At 36.8% G+C, this 19,989-nt stretch overlaps 2 protein-coding genes and 1 pseudogene across 2 annotated transcripts; 2 read left to right on the forward strand and 1 right to left on the reverse strand.

Annotated features, from left to right (window-relative positions):
- The window catches only part of LOC107129339 (olfactory receptor 2A14-like), a 150,483-nt pseudogene that overhangs the window by 16,654 nt on the left and 113,840 nt on the right, over window positions 1-19,989 (reverse strand).
- On the forward strand, window positions 959-4,511 carry LOC102129694 (olfactory receptor 2A14). The gene is given in 1 exon segment (XM_005551054.5): window positions 959-4,511. A coding segment is annotated over 1 exon segment (933 nt). The 5' UTR covers window positions 959-3,578.
- LOC102129301 (olfactory receptor 2A2-like) lies at window positions 14,355-18,178 on the forward strand. Its single transcript, XM_005551053.5, has one exon. The coding sequence runs from the start codon at window positions 17,246-17,248 to the stop codon at window positions 18,176-18,178; it is 933 nt and encodes a 310-aa protein (XP_005551110.2). The 5' UTR covers window positions 14,355-17,245.

A 19,989-nucleotide genomic window follows, 5' to 3' on the forward strand; every position in this document is an offset into this window, starting at 1 on the left:
ATCTTAACTTCACAATTGAACTGATTGACAATTTCTGTGTATAGGTAGCCACCATTATAGACTTTTCTCCTTGTGGCCTCTGGTACACAACTGTTAAAAGCACAATTGATAGCTGGAGTTTTATACAGTTTGGATGTAGTTCACTTCTGATTAAATTTCACTTTCACTAAGAATTCTATTTGTTTCTTTCTTTATTCCTGCTCTTTAGAAATAGTTTAATCTAGGCTGCTGGGATTTTTTTCCTCAAAATTCCTTACACTTTACAAAAATTACAAATAAAACTATAAACCCAGATTTTCTTAATTATGAATTTAGATTAACCAAACAGTTGTATTTATTTGGTAATGACTGGATTACGTTTTTACTGCTGAAGCATCCAAATGCCGGCTACCTAGGTCACTGGCCTTGGAATAGTAGGAGCACAGATGTGTACACCACAGATGGGAGCCAGAAGGGACTAAAAATATGCAAAATATCCATGTCCCTGGAGGTCTCAAGGACAAAAGGCTTCTCCTTTTCAGCTTGATTCATTGGGACATTAACATAACATTTGCTGTGTCCAAAAATTGGCAACTACCATTCTGGCATGAAAATTATGTTGTGCAAAAAATTAAACAGTTTCCTATTTCAAATACCTGCTCATTGGAAGTTCTGTACATATCTTTTTAACTGCATTCTGCTTTCATGAATCTAAAAGTAAATCAATTATTATAAAGTCACAAGTATATTTATCAGCTAAACTTATGAATTTTTACATCAATTTCAGATTGTTAAAAATATAAACAAGGTTACAAAGAATAAGTACAATCTCTTGCTCACTGTGGTTCAGGTACATTGTGTTTCTTTCTTTTTCTTCCCAGAACTCACCAAGGGCTTCTTGTTCAGAGTCTTTGCATTTACTGTTCCATTACTGTTCCCTGTGTAGAGAACGGTCCTCCTCTGGCTCTGGGCGGGGTTGTGGCCTTCATGGTTTAGGTTCCACTCACCTGTCTCCTCTTAAGAGAGACCTTTTCCAACCATCCTATCTAAAGGAGACCCCCCTCAAATCAATTAACTTTCTGTTATTTTATCTAGATTATTTCCTTCATTGTTCTTTTCACGGCCAGCGATTATCTTTACTTGTTTACTCCTGGTCTTTTAGGGTGATAATGAATCATGCCCTCTCTCTGTTCCAAGTCTGGAAAAAAATAAGTTGAATAATACAAAAAAGAATCAGATATAATTCAAAAAGATATTTTATTAATAAGGTCTGTTGAAAAACATGGTTTATATTTTCAACAAAGTTTCTCTCCAAATTAAAATCACAACCGTTAGCTGACGCCCCTCCCCCACCTCCAAATGGGATTGAACATGCTCCCAATACCTTAATCCCAAGCAGATAGAAATGCATGCGGGCGAAATAGAGAACAGAGAAAAGTCATCTTCAGTTTCTCTTTCGTGTTTCACAAATCATATAAATTAGGGGACAGAGAGAGGCAGGTATACTCTAAAACAATTTTATCCAGGGGCATAGAGGTTTCCTTCCCTAAATAGAAATGTGAGGTGTGGAAGAAAAGTACATCACCTTAATATTACTTCTTTATAATCTGCCTCCCTTTCAGAACGTGTTTACATCATTCACAGCTGTGCCTCTAAAGCTTAGAACAGTGGCTGAAACAGATCATGCACTCAAGGATCATTCCTTAAGGGATGTATGAAATACAAATATAAATTACATAATATTGTTTGCTTATTAAATTAACAGAGACTGTAATTGGTAATGCCTAGTACTGACTATGTGGCAAAGAGACATGATTCTTACACACTGTGGGAGGGAATTGAAATTGATCAAATTTTCTAGATGGAAGCTAAAATAGGGATAAAAACCTTTGAGATCTCCATATCTTTAGCATCTGCAATTTCACTTTTAGAATATGTTCTCATAAATAATTATGAATATAGGCAAATTTTAAGTTTAAGAGAACATGTATCTCACTGCCAATAAAAAGAAGAAATAAGAACAAAAATGTCCAACAGTAAGAAATTCAATAAATTGTGACAGAATACTGTGTGGCTTTAAAATAATGTCCATTAAATCTAATTTCAATACATGAAAAGTATTATATTAAGTGAAAACTGGTAATTTTAAAATACTCAGTATAATGTCCTATTTTAATACATAAATTTGAGGATCTATGTATTTACTAAAATAAAAAAAATCAGAATTGTTTTTTAAAATTATCCTGTTAGATTTGAACCTTTAGCCTGATTTGAAAATAAAGATAGTCCTCAGGCTGTTTCTGGAATAAATGTGAAGTGCAACAGGTCACATGGTTTCTCCACCTGATGAGGCCATCCATCCTTCTCATGGCCCTTGGTCTCCTCCTGCTGGCTGGACAGACCCAGAGCCCTCCAGGAAGAGCTCCTTAGAAAAAGCTCACCAGCTGGGACTTCACCTGATCCTATCCCTGTCACCTTCTCAGGATCCATCTAAACAGCAACAGGGCTGCTGGCATGGTCACAGGTGATGGAGAAGAATGCAGTTAGGGGAACCGACAGCAACCCAAGTTGCCATAGCTGGGAATATATTGATGACAAAAGGCTCTGTCACACTAGAAAGTAGGATAAGCTCTGAGAGATGTCAACCTATTACGTTATAATCGAGAAAAGAGCCCAAGAAAATACAATTACAATACAGCAGTAATCTTTAAATGTAACCACTTAATGTAATTTGGTTTTTCTTTTGAGTTTATTATTTAAAAGACCTCAGAAATGACACTATACTGAGTTATTTTAAAGATATATACATGTATTCATTGTATGTAGCCAAGAATTCTTTCACTCATGCCTAATTTACAGTAACAGATGCTGATGAAGAAGTAAGGAAAACTCTGAAAATAAAACTACAAACACCAGATATGGAAAGGAGGCACCTGAAGCAACTGGCAGGGAGTACTGGCCAGCTTCTGAAAAGGAGCATCTTAGAAAGTTTTACAGAAACTACAAAATTGAAAGTTATTTAGAAGGGATTTCAAATCTGAAATAAGTGGGTAGAAAAGCTTGTAAGGAGGTGAGGGACAGTGAGCAAACCCATGGCAAACAGAGGGTACCGGTTCCTGCACATCTCAGACTGAGAAGGCAAGCAGGACGAGCAAGCAAAACCACCTCATATTGCAACATTTCTTATGGTCCTCTCTTCTCAAACTATGTAAAAATCAAGATTTCCCACTGAAAGGGAAGCAAGGATACTTGAGTTCTTCAAAATAACACATGCGTGCATGTGTATCCTCTTATGTAGGGTATATTATAATAGATCCTGTTATGTTATACTTTATTAAATGTTACATACATGTATGCATACACACACAAATATATATACACATATACATGTATGTATTCTTACTATTCCATTGATACAATGTGACTTTTTTCTCATTTTTATGAGCATACCTGGTTAGTTTTGGCAACATTATCTGAGAATATATTCTAGAAAATCCATTCAAAGTTTTAGTTTTTAAGTGCCACCTCTGTGCATCTTTGGCCCACAGCCCTGACCTTCCTCTCCTAGTTGAGGATTTATCCTTCTCTGCCATAAGAACATGGAAGGCAACCAGACATGGATCACAGACATCACCCTGCTGGGATTCCAGGTTGGTTCAGCACTGGAGATTCTCCTCTGTGGACTTTTCTCTGTCTTCTATACACTCACCCTGCTGGGAAATGGGGTCATCTTTGGGATTATCTGCCTGGACTGTAAGCTTCACACCCCCATGTACTTCTTCCTCTCACACCTGGCCATTGTTGACATGTCCTATGCTTCCAACAATGTCCCCAAGATGCTGACAAATCTTATGAACCAGAAAAGCACCATCTCCTTTTTGCCATGCATAATGCAGACATTCTTGTATTTGGCTTTTGCTCACATAGAATGCCTGATTTTGGTGGTGATGTCCTATGATCGCTATGTGGCCATCTGCCACCCCCTACGTTACAACGTCCTCATGAACTGGAGAGTGTGCACTGTCCTGGCTGTGGCTTCCTGGGTGTTCAGCTTCCTCCTGGCTCTGGTCCATTTAGTTCTCATCCTGAGGCTGCCCTTCTGTGGGCCTCATGAAATCAACCACTTCTTCTGTGAAATCCTGTCTGTCCTCAAGTTGGCCTGTACTGACACCTAGCTCAACCAGGTGGTCATCTTTGCAGCCTGTGTGTTCATCCTGGTGGGGCCACTCTGCCTGGTGCTGGTCTCCTACTCATGCATCCTGGTGGCCATCCTGAGGATCCAGTCTGGGGTGGGCCGCAGAAAGGCCTTCTCTACCTGCTCCTCCCACCTCTGTGTGGTGGGACTCTTCTTTGGCAGTGCCATTGTCATGTACATGGCCCCAAATTCCCACCATCCTGAGGAGCAGCAGAAAGTTCTTTCCCTGTTTTACAGCCTTTTCAACCCAATGCTGAACCCCCTGATATACAGCCTGAGGAATGCAGAGGTCAAGGGAGCCCTGAGGAGGGCACTGAGGAAGGAGAGACTGATGTGAAACATCTCAAAGGGAACCATGGGGAGGGAGCCTTGCTCCCTGCAAAATATGTAAGTTGGCTTTTTTTTTGTCTTCTGCTAGAATAAATGCTACCTTAAAATGGAATACTATAGATCTATACATATAAACTGAAGACATAAATCTTTTAGAAAAGATAGGTAAATGCATTTATAATCCTGGATAGGCATAAATTCACGGAGAAGACATAAAAATCTCTAGATGTAAAATGTTTAAGTTTGATAAATATAGGACCTCTTCACATTAATCATTGTGCTCATCAGAGTCGCCATTGAGAAAGAAGAAATGCAAGCCACAAACCAAGTGATCCTCTGGAAACTACATGTACCCAGAAATGGAACTGTTTATACAGAACAGAGAAAGAACTCCTTTAAATCAACAATCAAAAATATAAACAACCACATTTTATACAATTAGCAAAACATATGAACAGATAATCTTACAGAAAATACAAGTGGCTGATAAACATACAAATGCTGCTTTCCACCAATAGTAAGCAAGGAATTGTAAATTAAAACCATCATGAGATACTATTATATACCCACTAAAATGTCTAAAATTTTTAATGGCTTATTTATCATTGATGTTACTGGAAATCTATTTCTAATATTGGAAATGGTTGATACTAGCAGAGTTTGTACCAATAGTAGCTAAGTCAGACTGAGTTAATAAGAGCATAGTACACATCCTCAAGATCAATAGTTAGTGACTCTTCCTGTGAAGATACACAGGTTAATGCTTAAGGCTTTGAGGACCATCTTGTGTGTCAAAACAACTCAGCTCTGGCAAAAGCAGCCATAGACAACATGTAAACAAATGGGTGTGCCTGTGTTCCAATAAAACTTAATTTACAAAAACAGGTGGCTGCTGGAATGGTGCCCAGGGACAGTAGTTTGTGAACCCTTGTTCTAGATCTTAAAACTAGTGAAGTTCCAGCTGATCCCACTTTAGAGACCCTCACTGGGTGGGGTCTCAAGGGGCATCTGATTAGACATGTCTTGTGGTCAAATCTCTGTGATCACTTTGTACTTACTTGTGAGGCTTTTCCTCCTTTGACCCTTTCTAAAATATGCCATGACTCAATAGCCAGTGGACTGTAAATATTCATGCTTTCTCCATCACACAGGAATTAAGAGCAGGCTCCTCATACTCCATCACTAATGTGAGCCTGAGATTTTAGGATAAAAGTTTGCAACTCAATATTCTAATTGGAGCACAGCAGTTCAATGAAAACAAGCACAGAGATATCTTGTACAGATTAATTTTTAAGAGTGCATTTAACAAGATCTTAGATTTTTAATTGTTTTCTTTTATATTTAGCAGCCATATAATTAAAAGCATCTTATATCTTGATATTGAAAAAGCCCTAGTTTTAATTATATATTCAGAGAGCCATTCTCATCTTATCCTGGAATACCCAGAAATGTAATTCTTAACCGCAAGCTGATAGCTGATGATAATTTTGCCTGGAAGAGAACATAGAAGGAAAAATTACTGATATCAAAACCTCAGGATATGTTAGAGTTATTTTTGAGATGGATTCTTGCTCTGTCACCAGGCTGGAATGCAGCGGCATGATCTTGGCTCACTGCAAACTCTGCCTCCTGGGTTCAAGTGATTCTCCTGCTTCAGCCTCCCGAGTAGCTGGGATTATAGGCGCCTGTCACCACACCCAGCTAATTTTTGTATTTTCACTAGAGATGGGGTTTCACCATGTTAGCTGGGATGGACTCCCATCTCCTGACCTCGTGACCCACCTGCCTCAGCCTCCCAAAGTGCTAGGAATTACAGGCATGAGCCACTGAGCCCAGGCTGGAGCCCTTATACTATAGAAATATTTACCATGTAAAGAAGGGAATCACGTAGACTGATAGGGCAGGGATTTCTAAAGCTGAACATTACTCTGATATTCAGAGCACAAGTTATCTTACTTTCACTAATCTCAGAAAGTATTACCCTATCTTGCTTCCTTTTAATTCCTGAAATTTAAAGTGTTATATACTAATGTATTATTGTTTCCATTTTTTTTCTTGGTGCTCCTCAGCCAATTTTAAAATCAACTTGCCCATTTCTAGCCCTCACACAACAGCATATGAATTTCCTCTCAGTGTCTACCATCCCTTATATCAAAATATTTCACTGATAGAATTCTCTGTGACATTTGATTCGACAACAAAAACAATGGTGACTGTCCCACAAGATGAGAAAAGCTTTTAGGGGAAATAGATGCCTACCTAGGCATCCTGGGATAAGCTGAATTCACTTTAAGAGGGGGAGAAATGTTAACTAGAATAAGCAAAAAAGAGAGAATTCTCTTCCATGAGGAAGGCAAAGGAGTGAACTCAACCTAGAAATGTAATGAAGCTTAGGTGGAATGGGTTATACAGACTCAGCAAATAACGCAGGATACTGCTAGGACTCACTGTTACAGGAGGGGTTTATGCCCTGACCCAACAGGACTTACTGGCTGGTTTTTTTTGTTTGTTTGTTTTGGTTTGTTTGCTTGTGTGTTTGTTTGTTTGTTTGTTGAGACAAGGTCTTGCTCTGTCACCTGTCAAGGCTGGACTGCAATGGCATGAAGTTGGCTCACTGCAACATCTGCCTCCCAGGTTCAAGTGATTCTCCTGCCTCAGCCTCCTGAGCAGATGGGACTACAGGCATGCACCACCACAGCGAGCTAATTTTTATATTTTTAGTAGAGATGGGGTTTTGCCACGTTGCCCAGGCTAGTCTCAAACTCCTGAAATAAATTGATCCACCCGCCCCAGCCTCCCAAAGTGCAGGGATTACAGGTGTGAGCCACTGTGCACAGCCCCTGTTGGCTGTAGTGATGCAGACAGAAGCAAAAGCAACCCTGGGCCAATGGCCTTCCATTCTACCTGCATAAGCGCAAGAGGATCACTGAAGGGAACCTTGTAGACCTTATAACTTACTGAAATTGTCTGGGGCACTGATAATTTCCACTGATGGACTATGACTGCCTTCACCCCAAGAATAGATCTGAATAAGATGTGAGCTGTAGTACAATTAGGAGCTCTGAGAACCATTCTGAAAACACCATGCCCTCACCTGAGGACAGAGGTGGGCTCTGCTATATAACAGCACACAGTAGAAACTAGTTTCAGTGGAAAGCCTTTAATCCCAGATAGGGTGACTTAATTTGTCCCTAACAGATTTAGACCCAGAAATAACCAAATCATGACTAATTGTAATGATACTTGTCCACAATATATTGAAGGAACCAGCCCCCAATATTTCAACGTAGGTTCTTTTCTATTTTCCCTAAGTGTCGGCCAGTCTGAGAAATAAAGAGAAAGAGTACAAAAGAAAGAAATTTTACAGCTTGGTCTCTGGGGGTGACATCACATGTCAGCAGGTTCCATGATGCCCCTTGAGCTGCAAAACCAACAAATTTTTATTATGGATTTCAAAAGGGGAGGGGTATACGAATAGGGTGTGGGTCACAGAGATCACATGCTTCAAGGGCAATAAAATATCACAAGGCAAATGGGAAGGGCAAGGTCACAAGGCCAGGGCAAAATTAGAATTACTGATGAGGTTCCCTGTCCCACTGTGCACGCATTGTCATTGATAAACATCTTAACAGGAAACAGGGTTCAAGAGCAGAGAACCAGTCTGACTAGAATTTCGCCAGGCTGGAATTTCCCAATCCTAACAAGCCTAAGGGCACTGCAGGAGACCAGGGCATATTTCATCCCTTATCTACAACTGCATAAGACAAGCACTCCCAGAGTGGCCATTTTAGAGGCCTCACCTGGGAATGCATTCTTTTCCCAGGGCTGTTCCTTCCTGAGAAAAAGAATTCAGCGATATTTCTCTTATTCGCTTTTGCAAGAAGAGAAATATGACTCTGTTCTGCCCGGCCCTGCAGGCAATTAGACTTTATGGTTATCTCCCTTGTTCCCTGAAAATCGCTGTTATTCTGTTCCTTTTCTAGGTGCCCAGATTTCATGTTGTTCAAACACACATGCTCTACAATTTGTGCAGATAATGCAATCATTACAGGATCCTGAGGTGACATACAACCTCAGCTTAAGAAGATGATGGGATTAAGAGATTAAAGTAAAGACGGGCATAGGAAATTGTAAGAGTATTGATTGGGGAAGTGATAAATGTCCATGAAATATTTACAATTTATGTTCAAAGACTGCAGTAAAGACAGGTGTAAGAAATTATAAAAGTATTAATTTGGGGAACTAATAAATGTCCATGAAATCTTCACAATTTATGTTCTTCTGCTGTGGCTTCAACCAGTCCCTCCGTTCGGGGTCCCTGACTTCCCACAACAATAATAATAATCTGGTGTATGAGCATGGGCCACATCTGTTAGAAAGGGATAGCATATACTACTCTTAATTCTTACTGATTTATTCTGGAATGAAACTGCTTATACCATGATCACACTGCAGTATAACATTGGCATTGTTGGTAACATTCAACTATTTTATGTAAATAACTCATATGTCAATATTGAAACATGATGAAATATATTGTAAAATAGGGTTCAAACTTCCTCAGAATGTGATACCAATGGAAAAGGATGGCCTTGTGGAAGAACTTAATTTAACTAACCATCAGCTAATATCTACGCTAAATTGTTCTGCATAAGGTTATCACAGGGTGCAAATAAAGGGGGGAAGCAGGTAATCAGATTAGTGCAAAAACATGAAAATGTATGTGTATGTCATGACTTTATAGGATGGATTAGCTGTTTTCTTAGGTCTATCCCTACCCCACACTGAATCACAGATATTAGGCATAGTTATGCTGACACTATTGCTGTACCTGTTATGTAAACGCTTTTCTAAATATAGATACTCTGAAAAGTATGATCATTCTGGTAAAAGAGCCTAAGCCAAGTGCCAGGTAAGTGAACTGTACAAGAAAGGGTTAACTCAGTTAAATTTATATAAACTCATATAAAACTTTAAAATATTCTAATCCTATCACTTAGAGTAAGACACAGAAATGAAAATTTTTCGCTTTGGAATTTGGATTCAGGGCCATGTTATTTCAGGTGGGAAATCTGAAGCAATAGCTTGAGACCTATAATAAAGATAGCATTGATAGAACAGCATCTGTTCAAGGAAAAAATATAGGATCTAAAGAGTGAAAACACTGCTCAGTGGTTAAGATGAAATGGCTTTATGGGATAAGCAGAATTCTCTAAAGAGCCCCCCTTAGACTTTTGTTACTTAATCAAACACTAATCTAGGTTCTGCCGTGAAGGGGCTTTGCAGATCAATGGGTCTTAAAATGTGAAGGTTACTGTGTAACAACCAGGTGCATTTTCTAAAGGCTGGGAATTTTTTTCACCTAGCAAAAGAGGAGGAAGTCAGAGAGATTTGAAGTGTGTGAAGCACTCAACAAATGATTGCTGATTTAAACACGGACATGGTCGCGTGTAGACACCAGAGTGGCAGCAGGCAGCTGAGGCCATCCCATAGGACAGAAAACAGCAACGACAAATGGACAGAGACTTCAGTCCTACAATCACAAGGAATCTAATTTTTCCAACAACCATTAAACTTGAAAGAGGATCCCAAGTCTCAGATGAGAACTGCAGACCAAGCTAAAACCTTGATTTGGTTTTAGAGAGAATCCAGCTGACCACCAGGACTTCTGACCAATGGAAACTGTGAGATAATAGATATGTGTTGTTTTAAGCCGTGTTTGTTAATTTGTTGCAGCTGCAATAGAACACAAATGATGAATACACTTTTGGTATTAAATAAAGATCATTTGTTTCAAGTTCTGGTTCTTGCTAGATTGGTAATCTATAATTTAATGCAATAATTCTCTACCTCTTTGGTCTCAGAACACCTTTAAATTCATAAAAATTACTGAGGATCTGAAGATATTTCATGTATATAAGTATATTTGTTGATGTTATTATAATAGAAATCAAAACTGACAAATTTATTAGATATTTACTTTTGATTAATTTAAATGGCTTCCCATATAGGTTAATATGATATTCTTTATAAGATATTCTTACAAATAATATGTTTTATTAAAAATAACTTTATTTTACAATTTTCCAATTCTTAAAATATTCAGCTTAATAGAAAGCTGCATTTTATATTTTCTTCCTTCTATCTATTGTCATATCACGTATCAGCTAGCCTCTGAAAACATTCAGTGTGCACTCATGAGAGAACAAGGGTAAAAAAATACTAAAACTGTCTAAATAGTATTGTGAAATAGTTTTTATCCCACAGACTCTTTGAAAACTTGTCAAAAATTCTAGAGTCCCTCGATCACACTTAAAGAATAGCAGACAGTATATCAAAATGTCAGCGTTCATATCTGTAAAATGAGGATAATGATCAGATTAAAATACATAGTCCATATAAAGCATTTGTCACATTTTCTGAAATGTAAAAAGGGCTCAATAATTGATACCTGTGGCTATTTTAATGCTTTTCCATTTGTATCCATCACCTTCTACTGGAAATAGAAATATACCTTGGCATTGAGAGATCTGTTCCTTCTCAGAGTCCCCATGCCAGGTTCCATGAAAACCATCTCTCAACTATCTGAAAGTCATGGCCTCTCTTATACCTTCATGGAGATTGTAGGGAAGTATAAAGTAACAAAACCATAATAATTTTGAGAGTTTGGATATTGTAATCTGTGATGTCAGCCTCGTGTCTATGACCCTTGAGATCTGTGAAAGCTTGTGCAGAAATAGTGTGATGCCATCATCTGCCCTGCCTGGTCCTGATAATTTTCCTGCAAGGACAATCAAAAAATCTTCAGTCTCCTCCAGAGAGAAAATCCAGAGATCTTCCCCCTACCCCTTAGAGAGAAGACAAATAAGTATATATTATTATCCTTCTGGGAATTTAATTCTCAATAGAAACTCAAGAACGTTTTTATTCATCTGATTCTAAAATAAAAGCTATGCTCCTGGAGTTAGCTAAAGAAACTTCAGTGAGTCCAATGAATCTGTCCATAGCTGGGATTTAATCCTATGAAGGCTCCCAGAGGCAGTAGGAGTCTATATTCATTTTAGCGGTATGTGTCTCATCTCTGTAGGGTTGATTCTAGGTCAAAGTATTTTCCTCAGGGAAAGTGTAGTGCTAACGTCTCCTTATATAGAAGATATTCATTTCTGCTGGGAGGTGGTTTCCAGTACAGGTAGTTGAACTAGGGCAGGATGACTGCAGAAATCACCATGGCTATGCTGGAAGAAAAACATCCCTGGGTGACTTTCCCTCCTGAATCAAAGTGTAGATTGCAGGTAGTTGGAATACACACCAATGTCCCTCTCCTCCTCCCAGGGAATGTCTTCCTGCTCTGCTGTGAACAGGGGTCCCAAGGTTCCCCCAGCATCTCTCTCACCATCACCTCCCAATGTCCCTTGATGACGAAGGTCAGAGCTAGCCCCATTGTCTCAATGAGAAGGGGGTCAGAGAAACAGGGACTTTGTATCCAGGTCTCTGAATAAGGCTCTGAAATAGCCAAATTAATGCAAGGACTTTATACATTACCCAGCCTAAATAAAGATATACATGGCCAGGAAAACCTCCCTCAATGGAAAAGAAAAATTTATCAACAGTTACATTACATCTTTTTCTATCTGAAAGAGTTTAAAAGGTAAGTCTGTCATAGAATTATATCTTTGGGGGAACTATCCCAGGCTATCACTACTCCTAAGAGTTAGAGAAATAGAATAAAGCAGTCTAGCTGAAGAAACATTACGGGTTGCAGGACTGCCTGGGTGGAAAATAGCTCATACTGATCATGAAAACCTTTTGTTTTCTGATCTGCTATTGTTTTATTTACTCTATTGGGAAGGTGACATTTTAGGCATCATCACTGTGATATTTTGTTCTCCATTCCAGTGTATTAGCCACTTAAAGATGTTAATCTGCCTGCGATTTTATTTTTTTTAATTTTCTCTGTTTTCTTTAACAACAAATGGAAAGGGTAATGACAAAAAAAGATTATAATCCAGAAAAAATAACCAGACTAAAATATCAAGAAACAAATGTTCCTACTGGGTAACAATAGATTGAATTATCTTCAATAATATTGTTATCCTGTATATTCAGAAATTAAATATGTTTCAGACGCTGAGTATTACGTCCAACTCTGTTTAAGAAAGATTTTGCAATATGACGTTACTATCCCCACTTGGCATACTATAGGAATATATCTCACTGTAACAAAATAATTTAATGCATATTTATATAGAACCCTCTTCAAATACAATGTATTTATAGAAATTTAAGAATTTGTGATTTTGCCTCTCTGTTTTATTGAGTTATTGATCTCAAAGAAACACTGCCCATGTGACTGATCCCTCTCAGGCTTTGTTCGCAAAAGTTTGCAATGCTGACATGTGTATCTTCAAGCCTACCTCTCAGGTTATTTACCTCCATATGAAGTACTTGCTTCAAAAATTCATTACTTTAAAATTGTCCTCAAGCATTGATTCAAAGCAGGTATATGATACTATATTTGTTTTTTACAGTTTGTGTAACAAATTACCACAACTGTGGTTGAATAAAACATTAGAAATGTATTCTCTCACAGATCTGGAATCTAGTAAAATTTTTCTCCCTTTGGGAATCCTAAAGGAGAACATGTTTCATCCCTCTTCCAGCTTCTGGGGATTATCAGTATTCTCCAGTGTCTGGCCACATCTCTGTCTGCTCCGTCTTCTCATCACCTTGCCTCTGTGTGCCTTCAGCAGTTTGTTTCAAATCTCCTTCTGCCTTTATTGCATAAGAAATGTTGTCATTGGAATTAGGGCTCATCCATAAAATTCAGGATTATCTTAAGATTCTTAATCATTATCTGCAAAGACCCTCTTTCAAAATAAGGCAATATTCACGGGTGCTGAGGATTAGGATAGGGATAGATCTTTTTGGGGTCACCATTCAATCCACTACACATACAGAACATTTAAGTGGGGCAATTTTATCTACAGACACAATATAGTTCCCATCATTATGCTAATTTGAATGTATCCTTTGAAAACACTGTTTTTAATTATTTTGACCTTTCAAATAATCAAATTGTAATTGTAATGTTTTTTAAAAAAGTATAAATCATGTCCTGGCCAATAGACAAAAATATATATTATATACATTTACTATATATAGCCTATATATTATATGTGTATAGTTTATGGAATATATTTAATATACATATACATGAATAAACCTATGACTAACTAAAAATGTCATTCATCTAAGTAATAAACATTTTCTGAGTGTCTACTGTTACCTACAAGTATACTAGTTATTATAGGAGATAAAGAAGTGTAAGATATATTACCATTCATTATCTGATGAAGGCATATCTCCATTCAAACAAATGACATTTGGTATCCTTGCCCCTTCATCTTTGATTTTACCTTGAGAATTGTCTATATTGTCATAGTAAGGACATAACTCTTTTAACTGTTATGATTGACCAAGCCTATATCTTTAATAGGTGCCTAAAGAGCCTACCCTTGTGCCTCTACTCTAATTTGCTAGAATAGAAAAGACTATCTTTATAGGCCGTCTATCAAGTAGGCTTTCAATGGTGCCTAGATAAGTTCAAGCAGGCTGCTTCCTTTCTTTTTATAGTAACCGGTTGTAAACGTGCAAGAAAATCCTTCCAAGAAGAGGTTATGATTCCACTACAATTCCCCTTCATGCTTATACAATGAGGCTAGTGGATAAGCACAGTAATGACATTAGTATTTTTGAAAGATTCATATGACTTCTCCAACTTAAATACAGGCCTGCCTGAAAATTTACATTTACCTATGCCTCAAATCCTCCAAATGGATAGCGAGAATTCTCAAAATTTTATTACTGAATCCATCTTACATTATTATGCACTAAAAAAATAAAGTCAGTAATAAGTATAAACTGAAAATACATCCATCATAGAAAGAGATTTAACTTATAACTATCTGGAAATGTGTCTGCTTTATAGAAACCTTGCCATTAGCCATGTGTGATAAAATGAAATTATATTTATATAACATTTTAAGTGCTATGTTATTATTTTAAATTATTTTTTAACTTGTGATTTCCGTATGAGTAAAGATATTATCTTCTATTTAACATGTATGAAGGGTTAACTCATTCTCAATGTCATTCACCTATGAAGCAGGACCTCCCCTCAAGGTAGAAACTGAAATTGAGGAGGAAACACTAGATTACATAAAACATGAGATATCTGTATTTTTTGTCCTTAATAATATATGCAGAAAGATGTCTACGTGGGAAATCTGAAGCACAGTGTTAAGATGGTTCTTTCACATGACACCATATGGAACCTGGGGAGTAACAGAAGGTTAATTTGAGAGTATAGCATCATGACTGATAAGTTAGACATCCCCTTCCATTAGGAGGCATCTTATAGTGATACACCTTAATATATTTGGGATTTTTGCTTGTTCGATATTTAGATGAGTAGAGAGAGATATATACATACATAAATTGATTGACTTGACTGAGCATTTCTAAGTCTCAGAATTTACTATTAAAAATTTCATATAAAAAGGCAATAAATACAAACATATACATATATAATTTAATTACTGAAGCATTATATAGCACACAATCTAATGATGAGATAATACATTAAGTCAATTAGAATGTTTATATTGAATAATAGCTATTCAAACTATGTGTTAGAGAAATATTTTGACATGGAAAATGGTTCATGATATATGATAGAGCTAGTTAAACAAACAGCATTTTTCACATAATTTTTATAATAATGTTATATATGAAATAAACAGTAGAAAACTATAACTGCACAATTATTTAAAATGATCACTTTTGTTTGTATGTTCCAAGATGTCATCTCTTTAGTCCTTTAACTAGAGTTTCGTGTGTTTCTAGATTTGTAAAACTTGAAGTCAAAATCTCATACAAAGTAGGTATCACATTGTTTACACAAGGGACTACACAAAAGCTAAAATATTCAAGATTCTATAATTTCTAAATAAGAATAAAAGCAAGAAAATAACATAAAACCTGATGGTTAATAAGGCAGTAGAATTACAAACATGTACTTTTCACCAAAAATAAAATAATAAATTTCAAAACTATTTTCTTCAATGCTAACACCTAAAGGAAGTCAGTTAAGTGACACTATTTTCAGAAGAATCTTGAGAATGTATTATCCCCTGTAATAATTTGTATGCTTTCTCAAATTATATGTTCTTGTTTTCAGTGTAGAATACCAAAAATTAATGAAATCATGATAAGAGCAAATTATCGTGATAAAAATATAAATTATTAAAAATCCAATAAAACCCAGATAAATATAAATATCGGCTTATAAATATAATTCGTTATTAAAAGTGATTATAACTTTTGGAGGAAATGGCTGTTTTGTGATTGAAGTGGGGAGTATACAAAGGGAGCTTGAAACATCTGGTCCTATAGAAGGAAATAACTGCTCAAATACTATGGGAACATGTTAAAAAGACAGAGGAGCAAGCTTAGGAGGCCCAGATATAGGAAAATTAAGCACTAAAAAAACGACAACAATGAAGTACAACCCACTGAATAAAAAAAATCCATGAGTCCATACTGATGGATAGATAGATGATAGATAACAGATAGATAACAGATGATAGAGAACAGATAGATAACAGATGATAGATAACAGATAGATAGCAGATAGATAAGTGAATGAAGCATTTTTTATTCTAAAGTTGTCAACTAATAAATGTAAAAGCAATTATAGAGTCAGAACAACACATTTTGAATCATTACTAATAATTGAGTTAGGCAAGATAATCAATGGATGCTAAAACTAGTGACTGAATGGAACTAGTGAAGTGATGTTATGAGGAACAAGCTACATATGTAATAATTTTAATGGGTACTCCAGAAACTAATTAGGGGGGAAAAATCACATAATGGAGATATCTGGGAAGGACTATCTTCACCCAGTGATCCAAGTTAGCTTCACCCTAATAATAGGACAAATTAATATCATATGCTTGCTCAGAATGCACACAGGAGAATACTATTTTTCCTGCAGAAAGTGAATAATTTGAACAAAAACACTGAGGAATATAGTACACTCTCAATTTGTTGGACATTATGCTAAAGAATTCTTCAAAACATCAGTGTTCAGAAAGGCACAAAAAGGCTGAGTAAATATTATAGGTACAGGAGACTAAAGACAGATGACTTTAGATACACACATAATCTGGTGTGGTTGGAGGGAGAATATTGTATATTAGAGAAAAGAAACATGTCAATATCAATATTAAACATGTGAATGTCAATATTAAATTTTCTGATTTTAATACTTCCATTGTGGTCAAGCTAGTGGGAATTAGTGTTTTCTTACTGAAAAATCAGAAATTTAGAATTAAATGGGTATTATGTCTACACTTTAATCTTAACGGGTTCAAAAAATAAAAATTACATAGAGAAAGATAATAAGATAAATAATAAATGTTAACATTTGCTGAATCTGCATGAAATTAAGTGGGAGTTCTTTGCAAAATTTGTGACACTATTTGTAAGTTTAAATTTATTTCATAATTAAATGCTAAAAATAGAGAGGTAACAAATCTTGGGAATTTGAAGGGGCTTATCTAATAGGAACAAGCATATAGCCTTTTATAGCCTTTATCTTAGCTCATTTTCTGATAAAAATTCAAAATTTCTGACCTTTGTATCACACTTCAGTCCTTGACAGACTTCCATTAAGGAATGGGAGTCAACCAATCATGGATCCCAGAATTCATCCTGGTGGGATTCCAGCTCAGCGCCGAGATGGAAATGCTCCTCTTTTGGATCTTCTCCCTGTTATACATCTTCAGCCTGCTGGCGAATGGCATGATCTTGGGACTCATCTGTCTGGACCACAGTCTGCACACCCCCATGTACTTCTTCCTCTCACACCTGGCCGTCATTGACATGTCCTATGCTTCCAACAATGTTCCCAAGATGTTGGCAAATCTGATGAACAAGAAAAGAACCATCTCCTTTGTTCCATGCATAATGCAGACTTTTTTGTATTTCGCTTTTGCTGCTACAGAGTGTCTGATTTTGGTGGTGATGTCCTATGATAGGTATGTGGCCATCTGTCACCCTCTCCAGTACACTGTCATCATGAGCTGGAGAGTGTGCACGATCCTGGCTCTCATGTCCTGGTCATGTGGGTTTGCTCTGTCCTTGGTACATGCAATTCTCCTTCTAAGGTTGCCCTTCTGTGGGCCCTGGGATGTGAACCACCTCTTCTGTGAAATTCTGTCTGTCCTCAAGCTGGCCTGTGCTGACACCTGGGTTAACCAAGTGGTCATATTTACTACCTGTGTGTTTGTCTTAGTCGGGCCTCTTTGTTTGATGCTTGTCTCCTACATGCACATCGTCGGGGCCATCCTGAAGATCCAGACAAAGGAGGGCCGCATAAAGGCCCTCTCCACCTGCTCCTCCCACCTGTGTGTGGTTGGACTCTTCTTTGGCATAGCCATGGTGGTTTACATAGTCCCAGACTCTAATCAACGAGAGGAGCAGGAGAAAATGCTGTCCCTGTTTCACAGTCTCTTTAACCCAATGCTGAACCCCCTGATCTACAGCCTGAGGAACGCTCAGGTGAAGGGCGCCCTCCACAGAGCACTGCAGAGGACGCAGTCTATGTAAGGAGTGGATAGTGTTAGTTGGATAGGTCTTTGCTTTTAAACAAGTGGTTTACTGAAGCAAAAACTGAGAACTTTTTTAGTTAGAAGTTTGATATAAATATGCTACTTTTTCTAATTCTAGCTCTGAAAATAGGACAAGATTACGGTGAAAAAATAGCATATTATATTTTACACTACCTTTTCCACTGAAAACTCTATGGAGTAGGAACCCAGTTGCTGGATTAAATTTTAATGTTGAGAGTCACTTCTATATGGAGAGTGGAAGAGATGGAAAAGCTATTTTCCTTTGGAATTTGCATCATTTTCTCAGCATTTTATTGCAAATCTCCCATTTTGAAAGAAAAGCAAACAAAACCCAAAGCAAGCATAAACAAATATAGATTAAAACGTATATAAATAAAATAGAAAATTGAAAAAGAATAAGTAAAATCAGGGAAATCAAAAGTGTTTCTTTGAAAAGATTAGCAAAATTGACAAACTTTAGCTACATTTACCAACAAAAAAAGTTAAAGACTCAATTACTAAAATTAGGGACATAGAAAACATCATCAGCAATCTTACAGATACAGAAAGGATTATCAAAGAACATTATGAACAACTCTATGTGACCAGTTGGAAACTTACATAAAAGGAAACATTCCAAGAAAGTCGCAATCTACCAACTCACTTGAAAATCAATAGATAATCTGAATACACTTCTAATAAGTAAGGAAGTTGAATTCGTAATTTTCAAACTTACACCAAATAAAGTTGCCAATCACATTGCTGTAGTGGCAAATACTATTTAATTTTTAAAAGAATAATTACTACTATTTCTTCATAAAAATCTCTCAAAAATAGAAGAAAATGGAACATTTCCCAACTTATTATATGAGGTCAGTATCAGTTGATACCAAAAAAATCAAAGACATCACAGGAAATGAAAACTATAGACCAATTTCTTTATGAATATAGATGCAAAATGATTCAACAAATACCAGCAAACCAAATGCAGCAAACATAATTACCAAGTGAGGTTTATTCAAAGAATGCAAGTTTGTTTAAGCATCCAAAAGTCAATGTAATAGACCATGTTAATAAAATAAAGAAAATAAAACACATCTGATTATACATATTAAAAGCATTTGACAATTCCAAAATCCTTTCCTGACACACAGACAAGCGCGTGCACACACACACACACACCCCCCAGACTAGAAATACAAGGGAACTTCTTCAAACTGATAAAGGGTAGATAAGAAAACCACAGCTAAAATTACAATTAATTGTTAAAGACTCGGATGCTTTCCCCATAAGAAATATGATCAAGGAAGTTTTTTTGTTGCTGCTTCTATTCAGCATTAGACTGGAAGTTCTAGCCAGAGCAATTAAACAAGAAAAAGAAATAAAAGGCATCCAGATTGGAAAGTCATAAGGTGAAATGATCTTGTAAATAGAAAATTCTAAGGAATTTTTAAAAAATCAGCTCAAACAAATAAATTCAACAACATTGCAGAATAAAAGTTTTATACTCAAATATCAATTGTATTTCTGTCAAGAAGCTGAGCTTGAGACAGCTGAGTTTCCAAGTGTCTGAGTAACCAAGCTAAGCAACCAGTCAAAATGACAGCAACAGTCAAGTGTTTAATCATTTACTGTGATAGCATAAGCAAGAGGTTGAACTAGAGTAAGTTTCAACTCCCACACTGTTTCATTTATCCCTTTGGAACTGCACTGGGCAAAGGTCAGGTGGATCGATACAGAAGTAGGGATCATCCCACCGCTGAAGGAGCCCAGAGCAAAAGGTCCTAATATTTTATGGATCTGAGAATA

This window comes from Macaca fascicularis, chromosome 3, assembly GCF_037993035.2.
Source record: "Macaca fascicularis isolate 582-1 chromosome 3, T2T-MFA8v1.1".
NCBI lineage: Eukaryota > Metazoa > Chordata > Mammalia > Primates > Cercopithecidae > Macaca > Macaca fascicularis.

Excerpts from the sequence above, each read along its gene's own strand:
- LOC102129301 (XM_005551053.5), top strand. The coding sequence starts at position 17,246 with ATGGGAGTCAACCAATCATGGATCCCAGAATTCATCCTGGTGGGATTC.